This window comes from Trichosurus vulpecula, chromosome 4 (genome assembly GCF_011100635.1).
Source record: "Trichosurus vulpecula isolate mTriVul1 chromosome 4, mTriVul1.pri, whole genome shotgun sequence".
In the NCBI taxonomy this organism is placed as follows: domain Eukaryota; kingdom Metazoa; phylum Chordata; class Mammalia; order Diprotodontia; family Phalangeridae; genus Trichosurus; species Trichosurus vulpecula.
In genome coordinates this window covers 193603816-193629538 of record NC_050576.1, presented here as the reverse complement: position 1 = coordinate 193629538, position 25723 = coordinate 193603816, and the positions used below count along the sequence as shown (strand labels likewise).

Below are 25723 nucleotides of genomic sequence, written 5' to 3'. Positions count from 1 at the left end.
CAGACCCAGTTCTATCCTTGATACGGCTCTTACTCCGCCACCCTGCAGCTACTGATCTATAGATAGACGGGGACTGAGAGATACAAGCAAATTAATTCGGAGAGAAACAGGTGGCAGAACAATACATCAGCAACTCCGGCAAGAAGCTGTAAAGCCCTGAGTCATGGGGCCAGAGAGGAGAGAGGCAGGGGCTGCCAGCATCAGGTGTCAGAGATGGCCCTGTGCCGACCAACCCCTCCCTCTTCACCAAGAGATGGAAAATACTAACAGCTGACATTAATAAAGGGCTTGGCGATTTACAAAGTGCCTTCCTCGCAAGAACCCTGTAAGATAAGGTACCGAGTGCTAGTATTACTATCCTTACTTGACAGCTAAGGAAACTAAATGGGAGAAGTTAAATGAATTACCCATAATCAGAGGGTCATAGGTTTTAGAGACGTTGGAGACCATCTAGTCCAACTCCTTCATTTTTACAGATGAGGAAACTGAGGCCAAGATAAGCTAAGTGGCTTGCCCAAGGTTGCAGAGGTATTAAGTACCAGGGGTTGAATTTAAACCCAGGTTCTCTGACTCCAAAGCCAATCCTTTTTCTGTTATACCATGATGCCTCCCTCTATTTGGAGTTACTTCTTTTCTTTTCCCCTCCTTCCCTTAATTTCCCTACCCACTTTAGTGTATAGACTGTTGGACTTATGAGGAAGGAGATCACAAGGTCACATGGATTGTAAATTACAAAACTAGGATTTGAATGCAGGTCTTCTGACTAGTACCTATCAGAGGCAGGACTCAAACTCAGATATTTTTACTAGAAATCCAGTTGGCTTTCCATTGGCTTTTTGGAGGCATCAAAGTTACTGATGTGGCCCCAGCACTGAAGGGTCTTTTTTCAGCATAATGCATTATCTGTCCCTCTACCTCTCACTGTTCCACCTTCCCTTCTCACAGTGAAAAGTTCCTCAATCTCCCTGCTACCTCATCTCCCCAAAACGGGACCTTACTTGTTGTGTTATAGCGGACTCCATAGAAGTAGGCAGGACAGGGCCGAACCACCAGCTGGCCAGCTGCACTCCGAGGCCAGCAGGTCCCAATGAGGTCAATGGAGGAATTGCACTGGAGCCCTGGGGGAAGAAGGGGAGAGAGAGAGAAAGAGGAGGTGAGGTAGACCCTAGTCCTCCCCTCACCCTACCCTAGTCCTCTTATCTATCCAAAGAGGGTAGAATAACCAATAGTACCTTTCACACTCTATTTTTATCCTGCACTTTCTCCTCACCAACCGGGAGAGACCCTAAAGGAAAACATCAAGGTGGGAAAGAGCAAATCTTATCCAGAAGAGGAAAAGATAGTGATCTGGCTAGAGCAAGGGGGCTGAGGAGAACAGGTTTAGGGGTTAAGAGTGTGGGTGTGTGTATGTGTGTGTGTGTCTGTGTTTGTGTGTGTGTGTGTGAGAGAGAGAGAAAGAGAGAGAGAGAGAGAGAGGCAGGGAGGGAGGGAGAGGGAGAGGGAGCAGAACCAGAGTTCACTGTACACAGTAACAGCACCATTGAACAATGATCAACTATGAATGACTTAGTTATTCTCAGAAATACAATGATCCAAGACCATTCCAAAGGACTCATGATTAATGAAAAATGCTATCCACCTCCAGAGAAAGAACTGATGGGGTCTGAATGCAGATCGAAGCATACTATTTGCACTTAATTTTTTCATGTTTTTTTTTCTTTTTTCATAACATGACTAATGTGGAAATATGTTTTACATGCTTGCATATATATAACCTATATCAAACTGTTTACCGTCTTAGGGAGGAGGGGAGGTAAAGGAGAGGGGAAAAAAATTTGGAACTCAAAAATTTTTTATAAGGAACGTTAAAATTAGTCTTCATATTTTTTTAAAAAGGGAAAAAAGAATGTGTGTGTTGGGGGAGGAGGTATTGTGTACTCAAGGGAGGGCTTAATTGCCAGGTTACAGAGTATAAATTTGACATGAGTGGCCATAGGGAACCATTTATGCTCTTGAGCAGGAGAGAGACAAGGAAACTGAAGTGGTAAATCTTTTCAGGTTAAAGGGAATAATTAAAAGTTGTTAAGATCTTCTGCTGTCATTTTAGAGGAAGGTTGAACACTTCCCCAGGCAGCAAGCTCTATAGCCTGAAGCCAATTCCCTCCCTTCCCTCCCAACCCCACCCCCAGCCCCTTCTAGCTGGTGACTGGAGCCCAGTAATATAGCGAGATTTGTGCTCCTTCTAGCCTTATGCAAGTCCAGATCCCCTTGGCTTCTGGCCCAAATTTACATAACCACATTATGGGGAAAACAACTCTATCTCTGCCAATGCATATCTACATAAAAATTACTAAACTTTCAGTCAGGCGGGAGCATTTATCTAGTTCCTGGGGTATCTTCACAGAGCATTGTACTAAGTACCACAGGAAACACGTCACCCAGAAAATAATAATAGCTCACATTTTCTCAACACTTAAAGGCCTATAAAAGATGAGCAGTAGAGTACTACTGTATTTCCCCATGTATAAGATGCACCCCTTTTCGAAAAATTTGGGGTATAAAAACTAGGTGCATCTTATACAGTGGTTGTAGATTTTTTACTTGCATTTCCCGCTTTTTGCCTTTGTGCTCATTGTTGTAGATTTTTTTTTACTAACATTTCCCGCTTTTTTGCATTTGTTTTTGTGCTCATTGTTTGGCATTTGTTACCAGTATATTAGGTTGCGTTTTGCCATGTTCTGCCCAGAAATGGCTCAGAAAAGATTTTCGTTTAGTGCTGAATTCAAGTTAAAAGTGATCCAGTTTGTGAAAGTGAATGGAAATCGTGCTGCTGAATGTAAGTTTGGTCCTCCTCCAACTAAGAAAAACATCTGAGACTGGCTACAGGAAGAAGAAACCCTACAGAAAATGCCACGGCAGAAGAAGGCCATGAGAGGCAAGTCAGCAAAATGGCCTGATTTAGAGAGGGAATTGAAGATATGAAGAGAAAAGGGCAATTGGAATTCCTGTGTCCACAAAGATGGTTCGGCATGAGGCAAGAAGAACTGCTGATGAAAAAGAAGTTACTGATTTCAAAAGAGGACACAATGGGTGCTTCAGGTTCATGAAACAGAATGGATTAAGCATGCGTACATGCACCAGACTTGCCCAAAAGATGCCTGAAAGCTATGAGCAGATGAATAAAACTTGAGTTCTATAACTTTATGCAATACATTTTTTTTTTCAAATTTTGGGCCCCCAAATTAAGGTGTGTCTTATACATGGGAGCATCTTATACATGGGGAAATATGGGATTTGGCCCATTTTATAGATGAGAAGGGAAGCTGAGCACCAACTAAAGGGCAACGGAGAGGCACATGATGGTCCCGAATAGTCCACAAAACATCCCAAACAAGAAACAATAAAGGAGAATCAGTGTAAAGGATGCCATCTGAGAAACGTATGGTCAAAAGAAGGTGTCATTGTCTGGTATGTGTTGAGACTAAGCAACAGCCAATAGGAAGCCAATATACTCCATTGATATTCTTAAGCTGTCAAGAGAACTTGAGGAAGGCCTCCAGAATATTGGGCAGACCTCTTGTGAACTTTGTTGTTGATGATTAGTCTCTTTCAGTTGGTGTCCAACCCTTTGTGACCACTTTTGAGGTTTTCTTGGTAAAGATACTGGAATGGTTTGCTATTTCCTTCTCCAGTTCATTTTGACAGATGAAGAAACTGATGCAAAAAAGTGGGTCACATAGCTAGTAAGTGTCTAACATTGAATTTGAATTTAGGTCTTCCTGACTCCAGGTCTAGCATTCTATCCACTGCACCACCTAACTGCCCTTGTGGGAAGTCATAACGAACGTATCATGGTAGAGAAGGGTCCCATTAGTGAGGTCACAGATGTGCTGGAGAATGAGAGAACAAATGATGAGAAGTAATGTGTGAGGTCACCCAGTTAGTAACTGGCTAGCTGGGACTTTAATGTTGGTCTTTTGAAAAAGGCGCAATCCTTTGACTTCAGAGAGTTTCACTGTGGGTGGAGGAGTTGGGAATGGAATGGAAGAGAGAGGCTGGAGATGAGCCAACAGCTTGGTTCCCCATTCTCGAGTTGACCAAGACACAGTTACACTATTGGAACCCGTCTAGTTATGACCCTGCCTGACTAAGAGGCAAACACCACCCCAGTCAAGCATCAGAGCTTATTTAGTAAAGGTCAGTTGCTAACACCCAGGGACTGGCATAGAGACAGATTAACGTGTGTGGAGGAGTCAAGAGTAAATGAGGGCAAAGCAGCTACTTCAGAGTTAATGACCGGCCCTTGCTCTTGGGCTCTGTTCAAGGCTGTATCTCAATCATTTTTTTCCTAAATTAGCCCTTCCCAACAGGATTACTTGGGAAACAGCACTGGTTTATATTGGCTTCCTTTCTGGGCTGGGCTTAGGACAGCTCTAAGCAACACTTGTACCCCATTAATTTTTATTTTCTAATCAAAGCTATTCATAGGACACACAAAATCAGGGCTGGAGGGGGCCAGTCCTTTGAGTCAAGTGGTTTCATTGGCAGAAAATTATAAGATCATTTAAGGAAGCCTAAGTGCCGGATTATTGGGGTTAGCTCATCAGGCTCTTGCAAAAGTGGGATTCCCATCCTTTCCAAGGACTGGGCTAGGGGAGGTTATCCTTGTCAGCTCTCTCTTGCCCCTTAGATACAGTATCTACTTTGGGTAGGGACAGGCTAGAGTGCCTTGCAAATAGTAGCACCAAGTCAATGGTGTTAATGATTAGATATAGTGGAAAGAACACTGGAAGTGGATTGAAAAAGCTTCAGTTCAAATCTTGGCTCTGGTGCTTACTGACTATGGGACTAGAGAAAATCACTTCACTGCTCTGAGACTTAGTTCCCTCTTCCATGAAGTGAAGATAATAATACGAACTGCCTACCTCCCAGAGTTGTGAGGATCAAATGAGCTAACACAGTAGATTGATAATGACAGAGGTAGATATTGATAATGACAGATAGAGACAGTTTCTCTGGACAGATTGTAGATAGATAGATAGATTCATTCACTGATAGACTGTAGATAGATAGATAGATAGATAGATAGATAGATAGATAGATAGATAGATAGATAGATTCATTCCTGGATAGATTGTAGATAGATAGATGATAGATGGATAGATAGATAGATGGATGGATAGATAGATGCCAGATATAGGGATAGATTAGGTAAATATGTAATACCAGCTTCAATAGCCTTTCCAACAGAGACTATGGATATAGTTACTGTGTTTTTAAAGGGGAATATACCCCAAAAATATCAAAGAAAGAGGAAAAGGACTCATATGAATAAAAATATTTATAGCAGTTATTTTTATGATGGCAAAGAATTGGAAACTAAGGAGATAGCCATCAATTGGAGAATGGTTGAACAAGTTATAGTGTGTGAATGTAATGGAATACTATAATGTTGTTCTGTAAGAAATGATGAAGATGGTTTCAGAAAAACCTGGGAAGACTTGTATAAATTGATGCAAAGTGAAATGAGCTGAACCAGAACAATTTATACAGTTACATCAATATTATAAAGACAATTAACTTTAAAAGGCTTATCTTTCTGGTCAACACAATGACCAGCCACAATTGACTCATTATGAAACACGCTATCCACCTTCAGATAGAGAACTAATAGTCTCAGAGTACAGACCGAAGCATTTTCTTTTGTTTCTCTCTTTTCCTTTCTTCTTTTTCTTTTCTTTCCTCTTCTTCCTTCCTTCCTTCCTTTCTTTCTTTCTTTCTTTCTTTCTTTCTTTCTTTCTTTCTTTCTTTCTTTCTTTCTTTCTTTCTTTCTTTCTTTCTTTCTTTCTTCCTCTCTTTCTTTCTTTCTTTCTTCCTCTCTTTCTTTCTTTTCTTTCTTTCTCTCTCTCTCTTTCTTCCTTCCTTCCTTCTTTTCTTTCTCTCTTTCTTTCTTTGCTTCTTTCTTTCTTTCTTTCCTTCCTTCCTTCTTTCTTTCTTTCTTTCTTTCTTTCTTTCTTCCTTTCCTACTTTCTTTCAGTATGGCTAATGTGGGCATTATTTTGTATGAATATACATATTTGTACTAGGTTTTGCCTTCTCAATGAGTGGGGGAAAGAGAGAATTTGGGACTAAAAATAAAATAAAATTGAATTTTTTAAAAAGCTAGTGCCCACTTTTCCACCCACAGAGTACAGACTCTGTATGAATATGTGGGAGAGTACGCCTCTAGTTTTGGGGAAAATACTTTGTAATTATTGTAATACCATTTGAGTAAATGCCTTTGCTAAATGAAAAAGGGTTATAATTTTGTGAGGCTGAGTTTGATTGTTGTCATAGACAGACTGTCAACTGTAATAGTTGGAGAGAAACTGAGTGAAATAGAAAGAACTAAGATAACTTCTTTCTTGAGAGAACTGTTTTAACTCTTGTGAAAAAATACAATGGAGAGAATTCTTGAGAAGAGACTTCATTGGCATCTTGAGAGAACTAAATGGTGGGTTTCTGTTTCCGGAATTGAAAAGTCAGTAGTAATAATGGTTAGAGATGACTCTGGCTGTGATCTTTCTTAGAGTGGATACATTGTAAACAATTATTTATATAATCATTTTATTGTTTGTTGCATTGTCAATAAATTGTATCACCAGTAACCTTAATAATTACTTCAGACTAGGTAATTAGAAGGGATGACATATAGAGATGAATAAAAGTTTATGGGAAAAGAGGTCTTTCTAGTTTATTTAATAAGTAATATTTAATATTCTGGATGGGAGCTAGTTGATTAATGAGAAATATCTTTCAGTTTTAGCAATTTATAAGGAAATACATAAGCAATATATAAGGAAATATAAGAACACACCCCTTGATTTGAACCCAAGGTGAGAATGAATAAGGAAAATGTGTCAGTAGACAGGCTGGCAGAGAAGAGAACAGTTGGCACTGATCATTCAGTGTACTGGGATTTTGGAAATAGCTAAATTTCTGATACTGCCTGAAACTAACTTTGATGGTGGAAACTTCAGGTCAGGTAGGAGTGGAGGGTGACACCATGGAACATCAGCAAGGCACATATGGTGAGGCAGGTAGAGTCTATCAGTACTCTTAAATCTCATGATATGTGCACTGCCTTACCCTCTCATCTATACAGTAGATTAGCATAACTTCAGAGCTAGGAACATGAGAGATCATGAGAGGAGACTAGCTAAGTCAGCAGATAAGTAGCTCTCTAGTCTTTCCCTATGGAGGTTCTACAGCTTCTCTTTATTGCCTGATCCTTCTGGATTATAAAATGTTTTTCTTTATGTCTGACTGCATTTTTTTCTGCTTTAACCTTAAGTAATTTTACTTTTATTCATTCCCCTGTGGACATGAAGAACAACTTCTCACAACCTTCTCATAAAAACCCAAATGCTGACTTGAAGACATTATGTAAGTTATTCTGGAGCCTTCTTGTCTCTTCATTAGCCAGTCTTTTGTCTCAGTCTGACCTCTGGGTACCATCAGCCTCAGCTACCACCAAATCCCTGTCTGGGGAAGCCAAAAAGAAAAGCAGGAACAATTACCAAGTGTAGTCTAAGGGCCAGGGTTGTGTAGCAAGCAGGGCTGGACAGGGTGATTAATTGACTTCTCTGGTTCTCCGCCTCTTTGGAGAGGGGACACCAGAAAACATCTGGATATCTTGGGCAAGACTAAGCCAAGAGCCAGCTATAGGTTGGATACATACCCACAACTTGTCCGGGGAGGTGTGTGTGTGTGTGTGTGTGTGTGTGTGTGTGTGTGTCTGTGTGTCTGTGTGTCTGTGTGTCTGTGTACAATACTCAACATTTGCCTGTCTTGAAGAAAGAAGTGAATAATTGGCAGATACCTTGCTGATTAGGGCTTGATCCCATTCATAGGATCATTGAATCAGATAGGTGAAGATAGAAGGGACTTTAGAGAGTGCCTAAGTCATCTAATTTTACAGAGATCCAATAATCTTTCCTTTCTGCACCTAATATCTAGCCCCTTTTCTTGTTTTGATCTTTTTTTCCCTGGCTCTTCCCTGGTTTCTCCACAAACGTCATTCACTTTTGTTCCCTTCCATCCCCATTGCAGACTTGCAAGAAATATGGAGGTGACAGGGGGAAATGAGATGCCAACATTGTTTTTTTGACCTTTACATTCAGATTCTAGAAAATCCTTTAGGGAATGTCTGCATGAGAGATCGGGAGGGTGAGAGGGATAGAGGAATGAATGCTAAACAGCCGATGAATAGAAAATCCATCCTCCCCACCCCCATCTGATAGTGTCCACAGTTCCTACTGGACAATGCAGCAGGTCGTAGAAATGGACAGTAAGAATCTTTTATCTGTAAGGGGGTTGGGGGGGCTCCCTGGCACAAGTCCATGTTGGATGGAAGGTAATGATGTATGACTTTGGCCATGGCACTTTTTGTTGGGCCTCAACTTCCTCTTCTGTAAAATGAAGGGATTGGTCTAGGTCACCTCAAAGATCCTTTTTCGTTTATTATGTACAGAACTTAAATGAAAGACATTTATTGAGGAAAAGTGGGTGAATCCAGAAAGGGAATGAATGTGATGTATGTGACCAGAGAAAAGAGGGTACAAATCAGGAGTGGCAGCCGGGATTAGCTATGGGAATTCCTTTTGAATGTGAAGAAATATAGGAGTTGTGGCTTAACAAGAAAAGAGAAAAATGGAGAGGGAGAGACAGAAAGCCAGACAAAGAAGGGAATGATGGAGGCAGCAGGGCACAGGGACTAAATGTGTCAGTAAGCAATATTTTGGATGACACTGTCACTAGGCACAGGAAGTTGAAATCTTTCTCTGTTTTGTAGGATGTCTGACCACCTTTCCATTGCTGCCCCTCTTCTCATCCCATTCACGCCCTACTTTCCAAACATCCTGGGATGTAGCTCCTGGCTAACTCAGCATTTTTGATCAGGAAGGGTTCCCTTTAATGAGCCCTCTGGGCAGGCCACTGCAGCTGCTTGCTGCTCATACACAAGGATTTCAAAATATTGCGCATAAACACATCAGCCTGACTTCCTACCCTCTGGGCAGCCTAAACCCTGTTCCTTTGACAGACTGGGGAGTTGGGAGAGATGGAGAGACCTTCAGAAGGGTGGGTACCTGCTGATTAGGCAGTGGACAGAGCCAGGAGCCAGCTCAGCGGTACCATCTGAATAGAGCAAAACATAGAGCTGTCAGAAAAAAAAGGAGTTCAGAGAGGGGAGAGGACTGAGACTACAGAGGAATGGGGTAGAAGAAAGGAAGGAAAGAAAAAAGAAGGAAAAATAGCAGGAGAGGGGGAGAAAGGATGTAAGAAATGAAAGAAGGAATGGAAGAAGGAAGGAAGGGAAGAAGAAAGGAAGAAGGGAGGGATGAAGAAGGAAGGAAGAAGAGAGGGAAGGGATGAAGGAAAGAAGGAAGCAAGGGAGGAAGGAAGGAATAAAGGAAGGAAAGAAGAAAGCAAGAGAAGAATGAAGGAAAGAAGGGGGAAGGGAGGGAGGGAATGAAGGAAAAAGGAAGGAATTAAGGGAAGAAGAAGGGAGGAATGAAGAAAAGAAAGAAGGAAGCAAGGAAGGAAGAAGGGGAAATAAAGGAAGGAAAGGACAAAGGAGGGAAGGAAGGGAGAAGGGAAAGAGAAAATGAAGTAAAGAAGGAAGGAATGAAGCAAGCGAGGAAGATGAGAAGGAAGGGAGGGAGGGAGGAAGAAAGAGAAGGAGGGAGTACGGAAGGAAGGAAGGAAATTTAGAGGTGGGAAAGGAGGAGGAAAAGCAGAGGAAAGGAAAAATTATATAGAAAAAAGAGGAGGAAAAGGAGAAAGAAATTGGGGTCAGGAGAAATGGAAAGGGTGAGTGAGATGAAAGAACTATAGGGAAACCAAGATATCCAGGACATATAGGACTAGCTACAGAGACAGAAGTGCCAAAATGGCTCTGCTTCCTAGATGTAGGGGATGTGGGGTGGGGGAGGGGCAGAGCAAGCAGGGGACTGATCAGTTAAACCTAAAGATCACAGAGGCAAAGCTAACTCCCCTCTCCACTCAGAAACTGCAGGGTTCCATTGTTTGTCTGGAAGCGCCTTGGAAAACAGGGCAAAGTCTTGTTGAGACAAATACACATTTTTCCCTCAATACCAAGCCACAGGGGATGTGATGGGGATTTCAGGTTTTTTCCATATTGATCTGGCCTTAGAAGATTTCAGGAATGAAACTCAACCAACCTTGTAAATAAGCCTCCCATACTCAGCAGTCCAGAACGCTCACTAGGCAGGAGGCTCCTCAACCAGCCCCACCCCCAACTCTCAGCCTTACCCCCAGATATACTGTGTCCAATAAAGCCTGGAGTCCTGCTGCTGTTTCAAAGCAGGTCTGCTCACACTCAACTAGTGCTGGTAAGGTTGGCCTGTGGTGAGCAGGCCATAAATAAATATGACCTTCCTGACTTTCTTTCCTTATGGTATTCTTTGATCCAGCCTCTTAGAGACTAATCTCTATTACACATAACACTCTATCTCCCATCTCCAGACCCTTCCACTGGCCATCCTTCATGCCTGGAATGCTCTCCCTCCTTAAATCTGCCTCTCTGAGTCCTTCTCTTCTTTAAAGATGAAATTCAGGCACCATCTTCTACATGAAGTCTTTCCCGATTCCTCCAACTGATAGCGCCCTCCCTCTCAAATTCATTCACTCATTCATTTGTTTGTTTATTTAACTTTATCCTTATGCTGAAAACATTTTAATGCTGTCTTTGCCTAATAAGCTCATTGTGACTGGGGATTATTTTATTCTTGGAACTGGTATTCCCCTCATCTAGCAAATGTCTGACATAGTTTGTTGTTCAGTCATTTCAGTTGTGTCCCATTCTTCATGACCCTATTTGGGGTTTTCTTAGCAAAGATACTGGATACTGGAGTGGTTTGCCATTACCTTCTCCAGCTCATTTTACAGAAGAAGAATGGAGGCAAACACAGTAAAGTGACTTGCCCAGGGTCACACAGCTAGTAAGCATCTGAGGTCTCATTTGAGCTCACGAAGATGAGTCTTCCTGACTCCTGACCTGGCTGCCCTAGCCTGACACATAGTAGGTGCTTAATTAACACTTGTTGATTTATTACATAATTGCCTTCTCCCCCCAAACACTCAATGTCATATCAGGTGGCTACAGAGAGCCCTAGATACTGAATGCTAAAGTCAGTTACGATCAAACTACCCTAATCCATGGGGCAAGTAGGTGAGTAGAGTGCTGGGCCTGGAGTCAAGAAAACTGGTCTTCCTGAGTTCAAATCTTGCCTCAGATATTTACTAGCTGTGTGTCCCTGGGCAAGTCACTGAACCCTCTTTATCTCCATTTCTTCTGTAAGATGAGCTGGAGGAAGAAATGGCAAAGTGCCAAGAAAACCCCAGATGGCGTCATGAAGAGTTGGACACAACGAAATAACAACAACAACCCTAATCCATATCAACTGGGGGATGACCAGACTGAATTGTTGAAAGGTTTTAATTTGATAATAACATTTTAAAAATTAATTTAGTTTTATTACTTTTTGGAGCATAGAGTAGCTTAAAGGTATCACTGTGGTAGAGAAGAATCACTTGAAAGTGGAACCTTTACTACCTGCTATGAAAGTCATAAGAAAGCATTTATATGCTATACAGGCCCACTTTAATTTTGTTTACAACTATAATTTTTTTGGTGTTAGCCCCTTTTCTTCACAGGGAGTACAAAGGCAATCTTGAGCTTGCCCCATGTTGTCATGGATTCCAAATCGAAAGGAACAGAAGGGATGAATAATTTCCTCCCTATATCTAGTTCACCTTCTATCCCAAGCTTGGAGATGGGAGATGCGTTTGGTTTAAACCAGGTACGCACAACCTGCAGCCCAAGAGCCACTTATGGCCCTCAGGCCACTTACAGGAGGACAAAGGATTTCAGGCGGCCCTCGAAAAATGTAGAGGACATTTACTAGCTATGTGACCTTGGGCAAGTCACTCAACCCTAGTTGCCTTTGTACTTAGAGGAAGTCCTTTGGTGTGCCACAGGCGAGTGCAGGCCTGATTTAAACACACAATTTAAAAAAATAAGTTAAGCTGAAAGCTTCCTAGAGTTTCTGAATGCTACCAATTAGATCAGCTTTGAGTCTTCAAACTCAAGGTTGGTCCCAACCCATCTAGATAGTAGTAGTCTTACTGTGACCAATGGCAGGGAGACAAGGCAACAAGACACCTATGCTCTATGACCTGCCTGGGGATGGAAACAACATGAATGCCAAGAAAGGTCCTAATCCATCTCCTTCTGATCCTCTGTTCGAATTTTCTCTAAGACCTAAGGGGGTCTTGGCCCTCTTCAGGTCCCTAGAGGGTGTTCTGTGGGATTTAAAAAAATCGTTCCACCAAAGCTGGAAAGGTCCACCATTCGTAGCTAAGCCCCAGAACACCCTCATTGAGAGTTCCTTTACTCTGTAATAGGCTTCCAACCCCAAGAAAATGGGCCAGATCCAATCCTACCTGGTGTTCAGTTCCCTCACAGTCGGATCCTCAGGAAATGCTGCCGACTGAACTATTGCTGTGATTGTTTTGAATTAGTCTTGGAAACCCAGGAAATCATCTCCCCATGAAGTGGCTCTGTGAATCTGAGCAGTAGGGCAGAACTGGGGCACAATTCTTGGACTTTACATGGCTCCCAGAAATTCTGAGTTAGACGTTCGTCTGCTCCTTGTGGGCAGGGACCATATATCAGCAGTGTTCTATTCCACACATGGCATATGGTGAGCATTCAATCAGAGTTGGCCAAGAACACTTGGCACTACCTGACCACAGAAAAGTGGGAGGGCAATGACTGTGAGAGAGGAGAAAGGGGATGGCTTAATGACCTATAATCAAGCTGCCTCTCATTCATTGTCTCCCAGTAGGGAGTATGTTTCAGGTCTTAGAGGTCAGGCCAAAGATCACAGAGAGTGGTTGCTAATTCTAGTCCCACATTTTTGCCCTTCTCTGTCACTCATCTGTCAGTAGGAAAGGTTCTGTTCTCTTTCTTAGTGGTAGGAAAGGCTGGAGGGTACAGTGAGAGGGCTAAGTGGGTAACCTTTAACCATGGCAATATATAAAGTAGATGAGGGGGAAACTTTGTAATCCAGGTTCTATGGGCAGAGGGAGTCTCTTCTTTGCTATCATACTCCCTGGGGTTCTTTGGCAATCAGATTGAACCATCAGTCACCCCCAAAACCACCTCAACCACTACCATTCTCAGGGATAGTGAATTGGAAAGAATTGACAAGTTCATCATCCCACTAAGGACAGACTGGGCCCTCTGGATGCATATCTGTTCTACAGTTAACATAACTGGACCTGATTAGTTTAGGCAATTTACTTGTCTAAAGGCAGAGAGCTGGACCCAATGACCTCCCAAGATCCCTTTCCAACTTAATGAGGTATTAATTTGCAGAGGAAGCATGAGGCAGTGGGTAGATCACTGTGATTTTGAGTCAGTAAGAGCTGAGTTCAAATCCTGTCTTTCATACCCAGCTGGACACTATGTTTTCTTCTTTCTTGGCATAAATAATTCCATCTTAGACTAAGCCTTCCTGTCAATGTTAAACAGGCAGCCATGTCTAACCTCTATATTTTTGCCTTCCTTTACCCCAGTTTGTATGCAAAGGATGAACAAAACATGGAGTACAACCTGTCTTGGATCCCTGAGGCCAACAACAGACTAAAAAAGTAGAAAGTCTCTTTTCCTTCCCTTGAACCACTGTCCCCCACTGTCCCCAAGGTCAGTGGCTGATCAGTTGTGACTGCAGCTTGATTATATGCCTTTCTGTATTCCATAAATACCTGTGGAAAATGGTTCATATTTAGAAGCCTGCTTGCCTCACAGAAACACACTTCTCCATGTTCTAACTATTGCTTTTCTCTGCCTTGGTTTGTAACAATGTATGGAACAAAGCTTTTTATTTGATTGTATTCTAAATTGTAATTAGTGGATTTTCTTTTCCATGATGATATTTCATGCCTGTATGACCCTGGACTCAGCCTCAATTTCTTTCTCTGTAAAATGGGTATACAAATACCATCTACCTCACAGATGTGAGGATCAAATGAAGAGAGGTATACAAAATGCAATGTAAACCTTACAGCCCTATGTAAATGCGAGCTTATATAACATACCATGGTTCCGATGCTATTATTCTACAATTACATGATTTTATAATTTTGTGACCTATGTGGACTGTGCCAGATAGACAGATGAGCTCAAACTCCAGTCTATTTCCCAGTGGTGCTCTCCTTGGTCCTGGAATATGCCATGTGAAAAGAAGATGGGGACTCCCCACAGAAAACCAATGTCTTGGTGTCACTAGGCAGCCAGACTGACCATCCATCTGTCAATGTCCCTCTCTGCTCCCCATACTCTCCATCTGTCTCTCCCTGTGCCCATTGGTCTGAACAGGTCCGGGGAGGGAGGAAGAAAAATGGCACCTGATCAGAGGCTTCTGCAGAGGGTGATCGATTGCACACCATAAAGCCAGTTTTGGATTGAGGGAGGGAGGCAGTGGTGGGGGTGAGGTGAGAAGAGGGAGTAGGGAATATAAATCACAGGGGAATGAACACCATTTATCACCACCTCCAAGGACAGTTGACACCTACGGCAGTAAGCTATGGAATAGACTTCTTTAAGGAGAAGGACAAATGAGTTAATGGAGCCCGACCAGCCATTCCTTCTGTCATGGGTCACCAGGGCTATTCCTATTAGGAGGCCTCCATTTCCTGGAGGGACTCATTGCTTCTTGTTCCTCTTCATACATGCCTACCAATGCCATTCTCATGCTCCTCCTTGACTCAAGAACCCCAGCAGCACCCTGTGGCCTGATATGTCTCATCCAAATTCCTTCACATATCAGCTGAGCCCTCGATGATTCTCTAGGCCCATTTTTTTCCTTTTGTCCACACTGAAGCCACTCATTCAACCATGGGCCACTGCTTGTTCATTCTCTGTACACAACTTGGTAGATCCTGCCTCCAAATTTTTGTTTATATCATTCCCTCTTCCCTTGCCTAGTGCAATGAGTTACCATTAAATTAGTTTTTCTGAGTCCAATTTTCTCATCTGTAAAAAGAATCGGAATGATATTCGTACTGCTGATCTCACAAGGTTGTTATAAGGACTGAATGTAAAGTATATGTGGAAGTCTTCCTAGATCACTTCCATTCCTAGTCTAAGAAATCCCTCATTCTACCTCCATATAGCACTCATTTCTTTGGTTAGCAGGAAAGGATTTTGTACTTATTGACATCCTACTTGAAACTAATCAATTCGGAAATAAAAAACCCACTACAGAGATTAACTTCATGGTGTTTATCTTCATTATGTCTAAGCTATTTCAGGTATGTACCTTCTGCTCTTCCCTCCCCAAGTTGTCCTCCCCTGCTGCCACCATCAGACCGTGGTCAGGTTCTGTTTCTTCTTTCTTCTGTCTCTCTCCCATTACAATCCATACAGTGCTCCACCCACTGTAGGTACTCAATAAAAATTTATTAAATAATTGGGTACAAGGGAGACCAATCTTCTGTTACCCTTCCTTCTCTCATCCACTGCTCCCACCCTTTTTCTGCCTCTAGGTGGCACATCTCTCTATTTCTCCCATCTGATACATAAGCCTGGTACCCAACGGCTAGGCACCCTTGTGTGGGATTGGGCAATCAGAATCAAGCTCTGCTGGTACAATTCAGAAAGGTAGCCCTGACCATGATTTTCATGGAATGGAAAAGAAAAGCATGTGTTTGGCACTTTGTGCCAAACAGAGTGACAAATGCAGGGCATACAAACACAAACACATTCTAATTAAAGGAGACGACACATAAAAGAGGGTTCGGTTTCATGGCAAATAGAAGGGCCAGGTGGAACTAAGGGTCCAGTAGGAGAAGCCTTGAAGATGATAAGACCACGTGGACCTTGGTTAGCCATGGCAGGGCAGATGGTCCCTGACCAATGACTTGGGAAGGGAGTAATGGGCCCAAGGGTCAAACTGGAGTGGGGCTTTGGGTTACCTTTGACAGAGATGGTGGAGAGAGGTCAGCATCCAGGCTGGGATTGGGGTAAGGAAGAGAAAGAGTTCTCGAATGCCTATTCCTGCTATCAGTTGGTAGGATGGGGTAATGCCTCAATATGGGCAAAAAGAAGAGATGGACTTCGAGAATTATCAGGGCTTCAAGAGATGGCTCACAAATTTGAATTAGATACATTAGGCAATGGGGAATAATACTGAGGTTCTTAAGCTAGGGAGGGACATGATGAAAATGGCATTGAGTGAAGATTTTTCTGGCAAATACATATATATGTATACACACATATATATACACATATACATACATACATCTATACATATACATATACATATATATGTATACGTGTGTGTGTGTGTGTGTGTGTGTGTGAGTGTGTGTGTGTATACAGGGAATCTCCCCAAGACATGGAGGTCTAAGAGGTATGGCTTTTGCACCATTATTTCTCCAACTCTGGTGCAAGCTGTTTAGGGAGCAGTTGGGGTACTCACCAGTGGTATTGTTGACTAAAGATAGGTTCTCACAGTACTGATCCTGGAGTAAGGCTGAGACTGGTACAAGCCACAGAAGAAGGGCCTGTAGGGGTCATGAGAAAAGAGAAACATGGTTAGGATACTCCAATTGTTCCCAGAGAGCCCACTCTGGACAAGGCAGCCGAAACTAGAAGGAACCTCAGATGTTATCTAGTCCAATGCCTTCACTTTATAGATGAGGATGCACATTTAGAAGTGACTTACCCAGGGTCGTACAGACATCAAGTAGCAGAATTGGAATTTAAACCTGGGTCCTCTTGACCCCAAACTCAGGGCTCACTCCACTATACCACATTGCCTCTAAACATTTAAGTTCTATGTACCCAAGCCAAAATGGCGTACTTTATCAAGTGCAAAACAGTCAGCTATCCTCCCTCCATTGGAAAAGGCCTCCCCAAAAGTCCAGCATGGGGCATGAAATTATTCTCTATGGTAAGGAAAGTAAACATCCTGCAGTGGGCAGAAAGCACAGCCCTAGGTTCCCATTTCTTACAGATCCTACAGCATCCTAATGGATGCATTTGGTCTTTTGAAAAACTGCCAAGTGAGTGAGAACTTAAGACTTAGCTTGGGATACAGCTTTAGTTGTTGTTCCGTCACATGCAACTCTTTGTGACCCCATTTGGGTTTGTTTGTTTGTTTTGGCAAAGACACTGGAGTGATTTGCCATTTCCTTCTCTAGCTCATTTTACTGATGAAGAAACTGAGGCAAACAGAGTTAAGTGACTTGTCTAGGGTCACACAGCTAGCAAGTGCCTGAGGCCAGATTTGAACTCAGGAAGAAGAGTTTTCTGGACTCTAGGTCCCCACTGAATATCCACTGTGCCATACCCAACTGCCCTGGGATAGAGCAGAGAAAATCAAACTGCTGTGAAGGGAATCCTGAATATAATAATAATGATAATAGCAATAGCTAGCATATATGGAGCACTGTAAGTTTTGCAAAGCACTTTGAATCTTATTTGATCTTCACAACAACCATAGGAGGTAGGTGCCATTATTATCCCCATTTTGCAGTTGAGGAAACTGAGGCAGAGAGCAGTTAAGTGGCTGGCATGAGGCTGAATAGCTAGTAAATGTCTGAGGCAGCGTTTGAACTCAGGTCTTCCTGATTCCAAGTTTGGCACTCTATCCTTTCTTTTTTTTTGAGGGGGAAGGCAGGACAATTGGGATTAAGCAACTTGCCCAAGGTCACACAGTTAGTAAGTGTGTCAAGTGTCTGAGGCCAGATTTGAACTCAGGTCCTTCTGACTCCAGGGCCAGTGCTCTACTCACTGCACCACCTAGCTGCCCCGCATCCTATCCTTCTACCTGTTAGGGTTATTGTGAGGTTCAAGTGAGATAATGTTTGTAAAGTGCTTGGCTAAGTGCCTGGCACAAAGTAGGTGCTTAATAAATATTTGTTCCCTTTCTTCTCTATCCATTGTAACCTTCCCTTTTTCTTTTCCTTTTTCTATTTTTCCCCCTTTAGTATCCTTTGTTCTTACATCAAAGCCCTGCTTCTGTTCTGATAGGAAGCTATGGGTGGGGGCCTGCCAGAGGGAGTGCTGTTGACAAACTGGAGGAACCATAGCACAGAGATTTTTCTTGTGGGAGTGGGAGGTAGTAGAAAGAACCCTGGACTTGGAGGCAGAAAGCCTTGACTGAAATCCAGGTGCTGGCACTTATTATCTGTGTGACCTTGTGATTTCACTTCTGAGCCTCAGTTTCCTCATCTGTAAAATGGAGCTCATGCCTGCATGAGAGAGAGGAAAGTGCTTCGGAGCTTGTGGGCTATGTCTATAAAGGAGAGCTATTCCTAGGGGGATTAGCTAGGAATATTTGCTCTTCATCTCTCTTCCAAGATTTAGGACTAAACCATGATGCTAAAGTAGCTGTTAAATCCCACTTTCCAGAAGAATTATGTTTGTTGAATTGAATTTGAGATGCAGTCCCATATAAGGGTCAAAAGACCAAACTAAATTCTTCTGGCTCTGCTATTAATTAGCTGTGTGAAATTGGGCAAAGTATCTCACCTCTCTGGGCCGTAGCTTCCTTCTTCTAAAACGGGACCATATGGCCTTAGGAGTCCTTTCCAGCTCTAACTTTCTATGACCTCTCCTCATTTGTACCTGGGCCCCGTGGGGCTGGGTCATTTTCTTTCCTTGTTCTCCACTAAGGACCCCCTCTCAGCTTTGGACCCACAAACGTGTAGACTGTGTTCACACCCTGAGATGGGTGGGATCTCAAAGCCTATCTAGTTCAATTGCTTTACTTTACAAATGAAGAAACTGAGACTCAAAAAAGTTCAGTGACTTATCCAAGGTCATTTAGGTAATAAGTAGCAGAGGCTAGGTTTGAACCCAGATTGTCTGACCTCAGAGCCAGTGATGATCTTTCTACAGTACCACATTGTTTTCATCTCTCTGGATATAACCACATCTCCTCTCATTACACTCATATTCCTTTCTCCCCACTCATTTTCAGGGGGAGGGATTCTGACAGTTTTCTTTTTTGTTTTCGTGCCTGAAATTCTGTCACTTTCTAGCTGTGCTTTCCCCCTCCCCAACTATATTGTCTCCCAGAGCAGATCTACCGGGGAAAGGAAGACTCTTCTTAAAGAGTCAATTCCCCTGGGATTCCCTCCTTGCAGAGCAGAGCAGCACCACCCCACCAGGCAGGCAGAACTGAGTTCCTTCTGCTAATATTAGAGACTCATTATAGCTCAGCCCTGCCCCTTCCCAGCTGCAGTAGTGCTGTTCAAAGTCTCCCTTTAATTAGGCACTTCCCAGTGTGCTCACACATGCCCACCCTGCTCGTTGGTGATAAATGTGTTGGGGATCTGGGCCTGTGCTTCCTGCCTGCCTGCCTGCCCTTGGATTCCAGGGAATATTTGTGATCTCTTGCTTCTAAGGATCCCTTCACTACCCTGGCTGCTGCTGAGCCCCCAGGGTTAATGAAGGTCATGGAGAAGCCCCAGCTTATTGCACCATGGTAGGGAAAGTTGTGGACAACAAAGATGTGCGTAAGGTCAGAGGGCATTATGAATTCTAGGCAGAATGGAGTACCTAGCTATGCTCGATTTAATTCAACAAGCATATATTAAGTACCTACTGTATGCCAGGCACTATACTACGTGATGGGGATACAGACAAAAATGAAACAGTTCTTGCCATCAATAAGTTTTTATTTTAATGAAGAGAAACAACATGCGGATGTATATTTATGTGTATGTGTATATGCAGACAGGAAGGTGAAACAGCAATCACCCTGCCTTCTATAGAGCTCACCCCCATTGAGCGATGAGCCTGTGCATTGGCCACTCCCAGGGAAACAGATAGCTCAGTCCTGAAAGGATTTGGCATTTTGATATGATGCAGCAAACTCTGGGTAGTCCCCCGCCCCTCCTCAGCTGTGCACACAGTCTGTACACATGTGAGTCCAGAGCTGAGAGGGACTCCTTAGTGGAAAACAAGGGAGGTAAATCACCTCCAGCCCCACTGGACCCAGATAAAAATCTTATTGTAACGTTGGTGTATAAAGGTATAAAAGTAGCTAGGTGGATACTGCGCCGAGCCTGGAGTCAGGAAGACCTGAGTTCAAATTCAGTCTCAGAAATATCCCAGCTGTGTGACCTTAAGTTTCTCATTGAACTCTGCAGCCTGTTTCCTCAACCATAATGTGGGGCTGATAGCAGCAGCTGCTTTTGCAGAGTTGGTGTAAGGATCAAATGAGATAACTGTAGAGCGCTTAGCAGCGACTAGCCCATAGTAGGTGCCTTTTTAAATATTCAAACTGGATACAAAGTAATTTGTTGTGGGGATCACTAGCAGCTGGGAGAGATTAGGAATGGCTTCATATATTGGTGCTCAGCTGAGTCTCTGGATGCGAAGAGGGAAGGAAGGGAGAGAGCATTCCAGGCAGGAGGAACAGCCCATTCAAAGGCACAGAAAGGGGGAGATGGAATATCTGTGTGAGGAAAGCTAAGACCAATTGGGTTCGGATTGTCAAGTGCATGAAAGGAAGAAATGTGTAATAAGCCTGGTAGGCTGAAGACAAAATATGAAAAATGCCAAACAGAGGAGTTTTTTATTTTAGCCTGGAGCTAAGGGGGAACCACTGAAGCTTTCTGTACAAGGGAGCCATATGATCTGACCTTCACTTTGGGAATTTCACTTTGGCAGTTAGGAGGAGGAGGAAGCAGAGAGATGAGTTAAAATCGTCCAGGTGAGAGGTGATGAGACCATGCAGTTGGGGTGGTGACCCTGTCAGTGGGGAGATGAGAATGGATGTGAGAGGTGCTGGGAAGGAAGTGAGAGCAAGACCTAGGAGTTGATTGGATATGGCAGTTGAGAGAGAATAAAGCCCAGGGATGACTCTGACATTGCAAACCTGGGTGAGTGGAAGGATAGTGGTGCTCTCAACAGAAACAGTGAAGTTATGAAGACAGTTAGTTATTGGGAGAAAGAATAAGTTCTGCTTTAAACATTTTAAGTTTGAAATGTCTTTGGAACGTCCAGTTGGAAATGTCCAACAAGGAGTTGGTGATAGGAGATTTCGAGAGCCTTCAAGAGAGAGACAGGATAGATCTAGTAGTTATATGCTCAGAGATGACAAGTGGACATGTGGAAGCTAATGAGATTATCAGTGGGTATGTGAAGAGAGAAAAGAAAAAAGCCTAAGCAAAGCCTTGGGGTACAAGAACAGTTGGGGGGCAGGGTAAGAATGATGAACCAGCAAAAGAGACTGAGAAGAAAGTCCCTACTAGGTGCAATGCATCTTGAGGAACATATACATCAAGCACTCTGTTCCTCCCTAAATTCCCACTTTTAAATTTTCATTTCTCCCTCAAAAAATAATGAAAATAGTTGAATGGTTTCTTATCTTTGGTTTATTTGGCTGGTCAAAATGTTCGGACAACTTTGTAGCTTCAAATTCTGTTACCGAAATAAGTTCTGAAGAAGTCTTCTGAGGCAGCCTGTAAATACTGGACTGAGGCAACCTCAGCTATGTAACTAGCAATCTATGATAAGCATGTTTAAGTCAAGGACCAGGGGAAAGGAGGGGCTTCTTCTTAAAGAGGAAAATAGAATTAGAAAAGAAAAATGCGGAGGCATTTGATACTGGGGCGGATCTACGATAAATGAATGAAAAAGTATTTACTATGTGCCAAGCCTTGTGCTAAGCATTGAGGATACAAATTGAAAAGCAAATACCATCTCTCCTGTCAGATTGACAAAACAGAAAAATGATAAATGCTGGAGAGGATGTGGGAAAATTGGAACGTTGTTACATTGCTGGTGGAGTTGGGAACTGATCCAGCCATTCTGGAGAGCAATTTGGAACTATGCCCAAAGGGCTATAAAAATGTTCATACCCTTTGATCCAGCAATACCACTTCTAGGGTTGTATCCCAAAGATATCACACAAGTGGGAAAAGGACCCATATGTACAAAAATATTTATAGCGGCTCTTTTTGTAGTAGCAAAGAATTGGAAATCAAGGGGATGCTCATCAATTGGGGAATGGCTGAACAAGTTGTGGTATATGAAGGTAATGGAATACTATTGCTCTATAAGAAATGGGGAAGATACCTACTTCATAATAACCTGGAAAAACCTACACGATGTAATGCTGAGTGAGCGGATCAGAACTAGGAGAACATTATACACAACCACAGATATATGTATTCTGTGATGACTAACCCTGATGGACTTGGCTCTTCTCAGCAATACAGGGTTCAAAGACAACTCCAAACGACCCATGATAGAGAGAGCTGTCTACATCCAAAGAAGAAACTATGGAGTCTGAATGCAGATTGAGGTATACTATATGCTCTCCATTTTTTTCCCTTTAATTTTTTTTCCTCTTTTATTTTTGTTCTTGTTTTTTTTTCAGTTTTGTTTCTTCTTGCTCATGATTCATTCCATTGGTCATAATTCTTCTTTACAACCTGACTATTGTGTAAATAAGTTCAATGCGAAGTTATATGCAGAAGATATATCGGATTGCATGCCGTCTTGGGGAGGGAGGTGGGGGGGGGTGAGGAAAATCTGGAACTCAAAGTTATGTGGAACTGAGTGTTGTAAACTAAAAATAAAAAATCTTAATTATAATAAAAAAGAAAAGCAAATACACTCCCTACCCTGGAGGAGGTTACATAGTAATAGGGGGAGGATGTTTCATAGGAAACATAGAAGGTTTCAGCTTCAAGTCAGCTGGAAAGATCCCATGATGCGTAGGGGATGACAGCAAAGCAGATGGTAATTCACCTTATTTAATGTTATTTCTGCTGATAAAGCCACATGCCTTTATGAGGCTGAACAGTTTGACACTGACACTTTCTTTCCAGGGGCTTCAGTAGCTGTGGCCGCTGAGGAGTTGGAGGCGTCCGGACCTGAAGAGATGCTGAACATATGACCTTTGGGGTCCTTTCCAGTTGTAACTTTCTATGATTTCTCATAGATCCTACATCCTGAGGGGGAAGGGATTCAGTTTAAGATTTACTTTACAAATGAGGAAACTGAACCCTAGGGAAGTTAAGTGACTTGCCCAAGGTAGCAACAGAGACAGGATTAGAACTCAGGTCCTCTGACATCAGAGCTGGTGTTCTTTCCACAGTACCTCTGGTTTTTTGTGTGTTTTTTTTGTCTCTCTGGATATACCCATGTCTCCTCTCATTATACTCACGTTCTCTGTTCTCTACTCATTGTCAGGGAGAGGAAAATTGGATAGTTTTATCCTTTGATTCTATGTCCTAGGATACTGAAGGCTTTCTCTGGTTCTGGAGCAGCTAGGTAGCAAGTGGACAGAGTTTGGGGCCTAGAGTCAGGAAGATGAGTTCAAATCCAGCCTCAGGCATTTACTAGCTCTATGACCCTGGACAAGTCACTTAACCTTTGTCAGCTTCAGTTTCCCCATCTGTGAAGTGGAATTAATAATTATACCTCTCTTGCAGGGTTGTTGTAAGGATTGAATGAGATAGTAACTGTAGCATAATCATATGAGATAATTGTAGCACCTAGCACAGTGCCTCATAGATTGTTGCTTAGTCATCTTTCAGTCATGCCCAATTCTTCATGACACCATTTGGGATTTTCTTGGCAAAGATACTGGAGTAGTTTGCCATTTCCTTCTCCAGCTCATTTTGCAGATGAGGAAACTGAGGCAAACAGGGTGAAGTGACTTGCCCAGGGTCACACAGCTAGTAAGCATCTGCAGCAGGATTCAAACTCAGGAAGATGAGTCTTCCTGACTCCAGGCCCAACAGACTATCAACTGGGCCACCTGGCTACCCTCACCTGTCACAAAGTAGGTGCTGTATAAGTGTTAGTTATTAATAATAATTAATAATAATAACTTGACGATAGCCACAAAGCATGTGAGCCATTACACACAATGTCAAGTCACACATTGTCACACATTGTCACACAATGACAAGTTCTCTTCCTTTTTGGACCATCCATATGTACTATATATTACAGCAGGCCCATATGATTTTCTTGTTCTAAGGAACTTCTAACGTTTTGTTAACCAGAAATTAAACATCACAGCCTCCCTGGTTTTCCTCCCTAGGAAATAACTCTAGTGTTTATCCTCATTTCATAAACAAAAAACCAAGGCAAAGACGGATGGAAGCTTCTCATTTCCTTCCTTGTGGTCTCTGAGCAGAGAGAAGGGTCTTTCTCAGAGTCTGCTGCCTCAACAGAGAGAACCTATCCTTAACCTCCCACCACCCACCACACATCAGAAAATGTTAGATGCCTTCAGGAGGCCTCAGCTGATGGCATGTCCAGAGCTCCTGCCTAGCTAGACGTACAATAAAGACTTCCTGGACTCTATACAAATTCTTACCCTTTGTTCAGAGCTAGGACTAGGTGTAGGTAAGACAGGGGGCCAGTAGCACAACACATGGAGGGTACAATTAGGGATGCTTTTAATATTCATTTTTTATACAGGCACATTTTTATGGCCAGAAAAATCCATGGCCTGTAATCAATGAATTGCAAATGGTAAGAGTGAAGGACCATATAGCTAGCCTCTTAGAGGGGGAGGGGAAAGTTTCCATTTTGAAACCATGTCCCCTGTACACAAATTTTTTTTGGTAGGGGGCCCTCCCTCTTGCCCTATTTGCATACCTCCAAGGGCAGAAGCAAACCACAAGGAAACCAGTCTGAGTCCAGGGCTAGCAACATTTACAGGCCGTCTAGCTAGCTTGATTTGAGAGGTTCTCAGGCTGACACATTCTCCCAGTGATCAGTCCGACTGCCTGTTATCCTTCCCTTGTACGTTAAAGCCTTTCCGGTCTTCAAGAACAGGATAGATAGGTGGTGCATTGGAGAGAGTACCAGGTCTGGAGTCAGGAAGATTCATCTTCCTTGAATTCGAACCTGGCCTCAGATACTTCCTAGCTCTGTGACCCTGGGCAAATCACTTAACCCTCTCTGGCTCAGTTTCCTCATCTGTAAAATGAGCTAGAGAAGGAAATGGCAAATCACTCCATAGGGTATTCTTAAAGTCTGGACACATAGGCAAAAATGCATATTTTCAAGAAATGAAATGATTGAAATTTTCAACATTATATTTAATTGGAACATTAACGAATAACATCTTCAACTTCAAATAACATCCTATGATTTCCTATTCATATTCCAAGAGTGAATGTGCTAAAACTGACAGCAATGTGAAGTTATTGAGTTATTGCATCGAGTTCAAATAAATCTTGTAAAGCACGTGAACCTTTGCATCACAAATGATGGGAGTCATATTGAAGATGTTATTTGTTAATATTCCAATTAAATAAAACGTTGTTGAAAATTTCAATCATTTCATTTCTTGAAAATATGCATTTTTGCCTATGTGTCCAGACTTTAGGAACACCCTGTAGATCTTTGCCGAGCAAACCCCAAGTGGGGTCATGAAGAATCAGAAATAACGATCTTCAAGACTCCCTATTTAAAATGCAAAAGCACCTAGGATATATTACATTACCACGAATCTCAGAGTTGGAAAGAACTCTGGTAACCAAATAATGCAATTCCATGAGTAAATAAGAATCCCTCTACAAACCCTATTAGTATCTGTGCAGCATCCACAGGGCTATAGGTACATGGGCAAAGGCCAGAAGAGAGGAAATGTGGTTCAATAAACAT

At 42.6% G+C, this 25723-nt stretch overlaps 1 protein-coding gene across 1 annotated transcript in view; it reads right to left on the bottom strand.

Annotated features, from left to right (window-relative positions):
* The window catches only part of LOC118846982 (corticotropin-releasing factor receptor 1), a 103930-nt gene that overhangs the window by 31288 nt on the left and 46919 nt on the right, over positions 1 to 25723 (bottom strand). Inside the window, exons 4-5 of the mRNA XM_036755636.1 lie at positions 16551 to 16635; positions 999 to 1118 (exon numbers count right to left, since the gene is read on the bottom strand). Coding sequence (XP_036611531.1) covers positions 999 to 1118; positions 16551 to 16635 — 205 coding nt within the window. The remainder of the gene's footprint in view (positions 1 to 998; positions 1119 to 16550; positions 16636 to 25723) is intronic.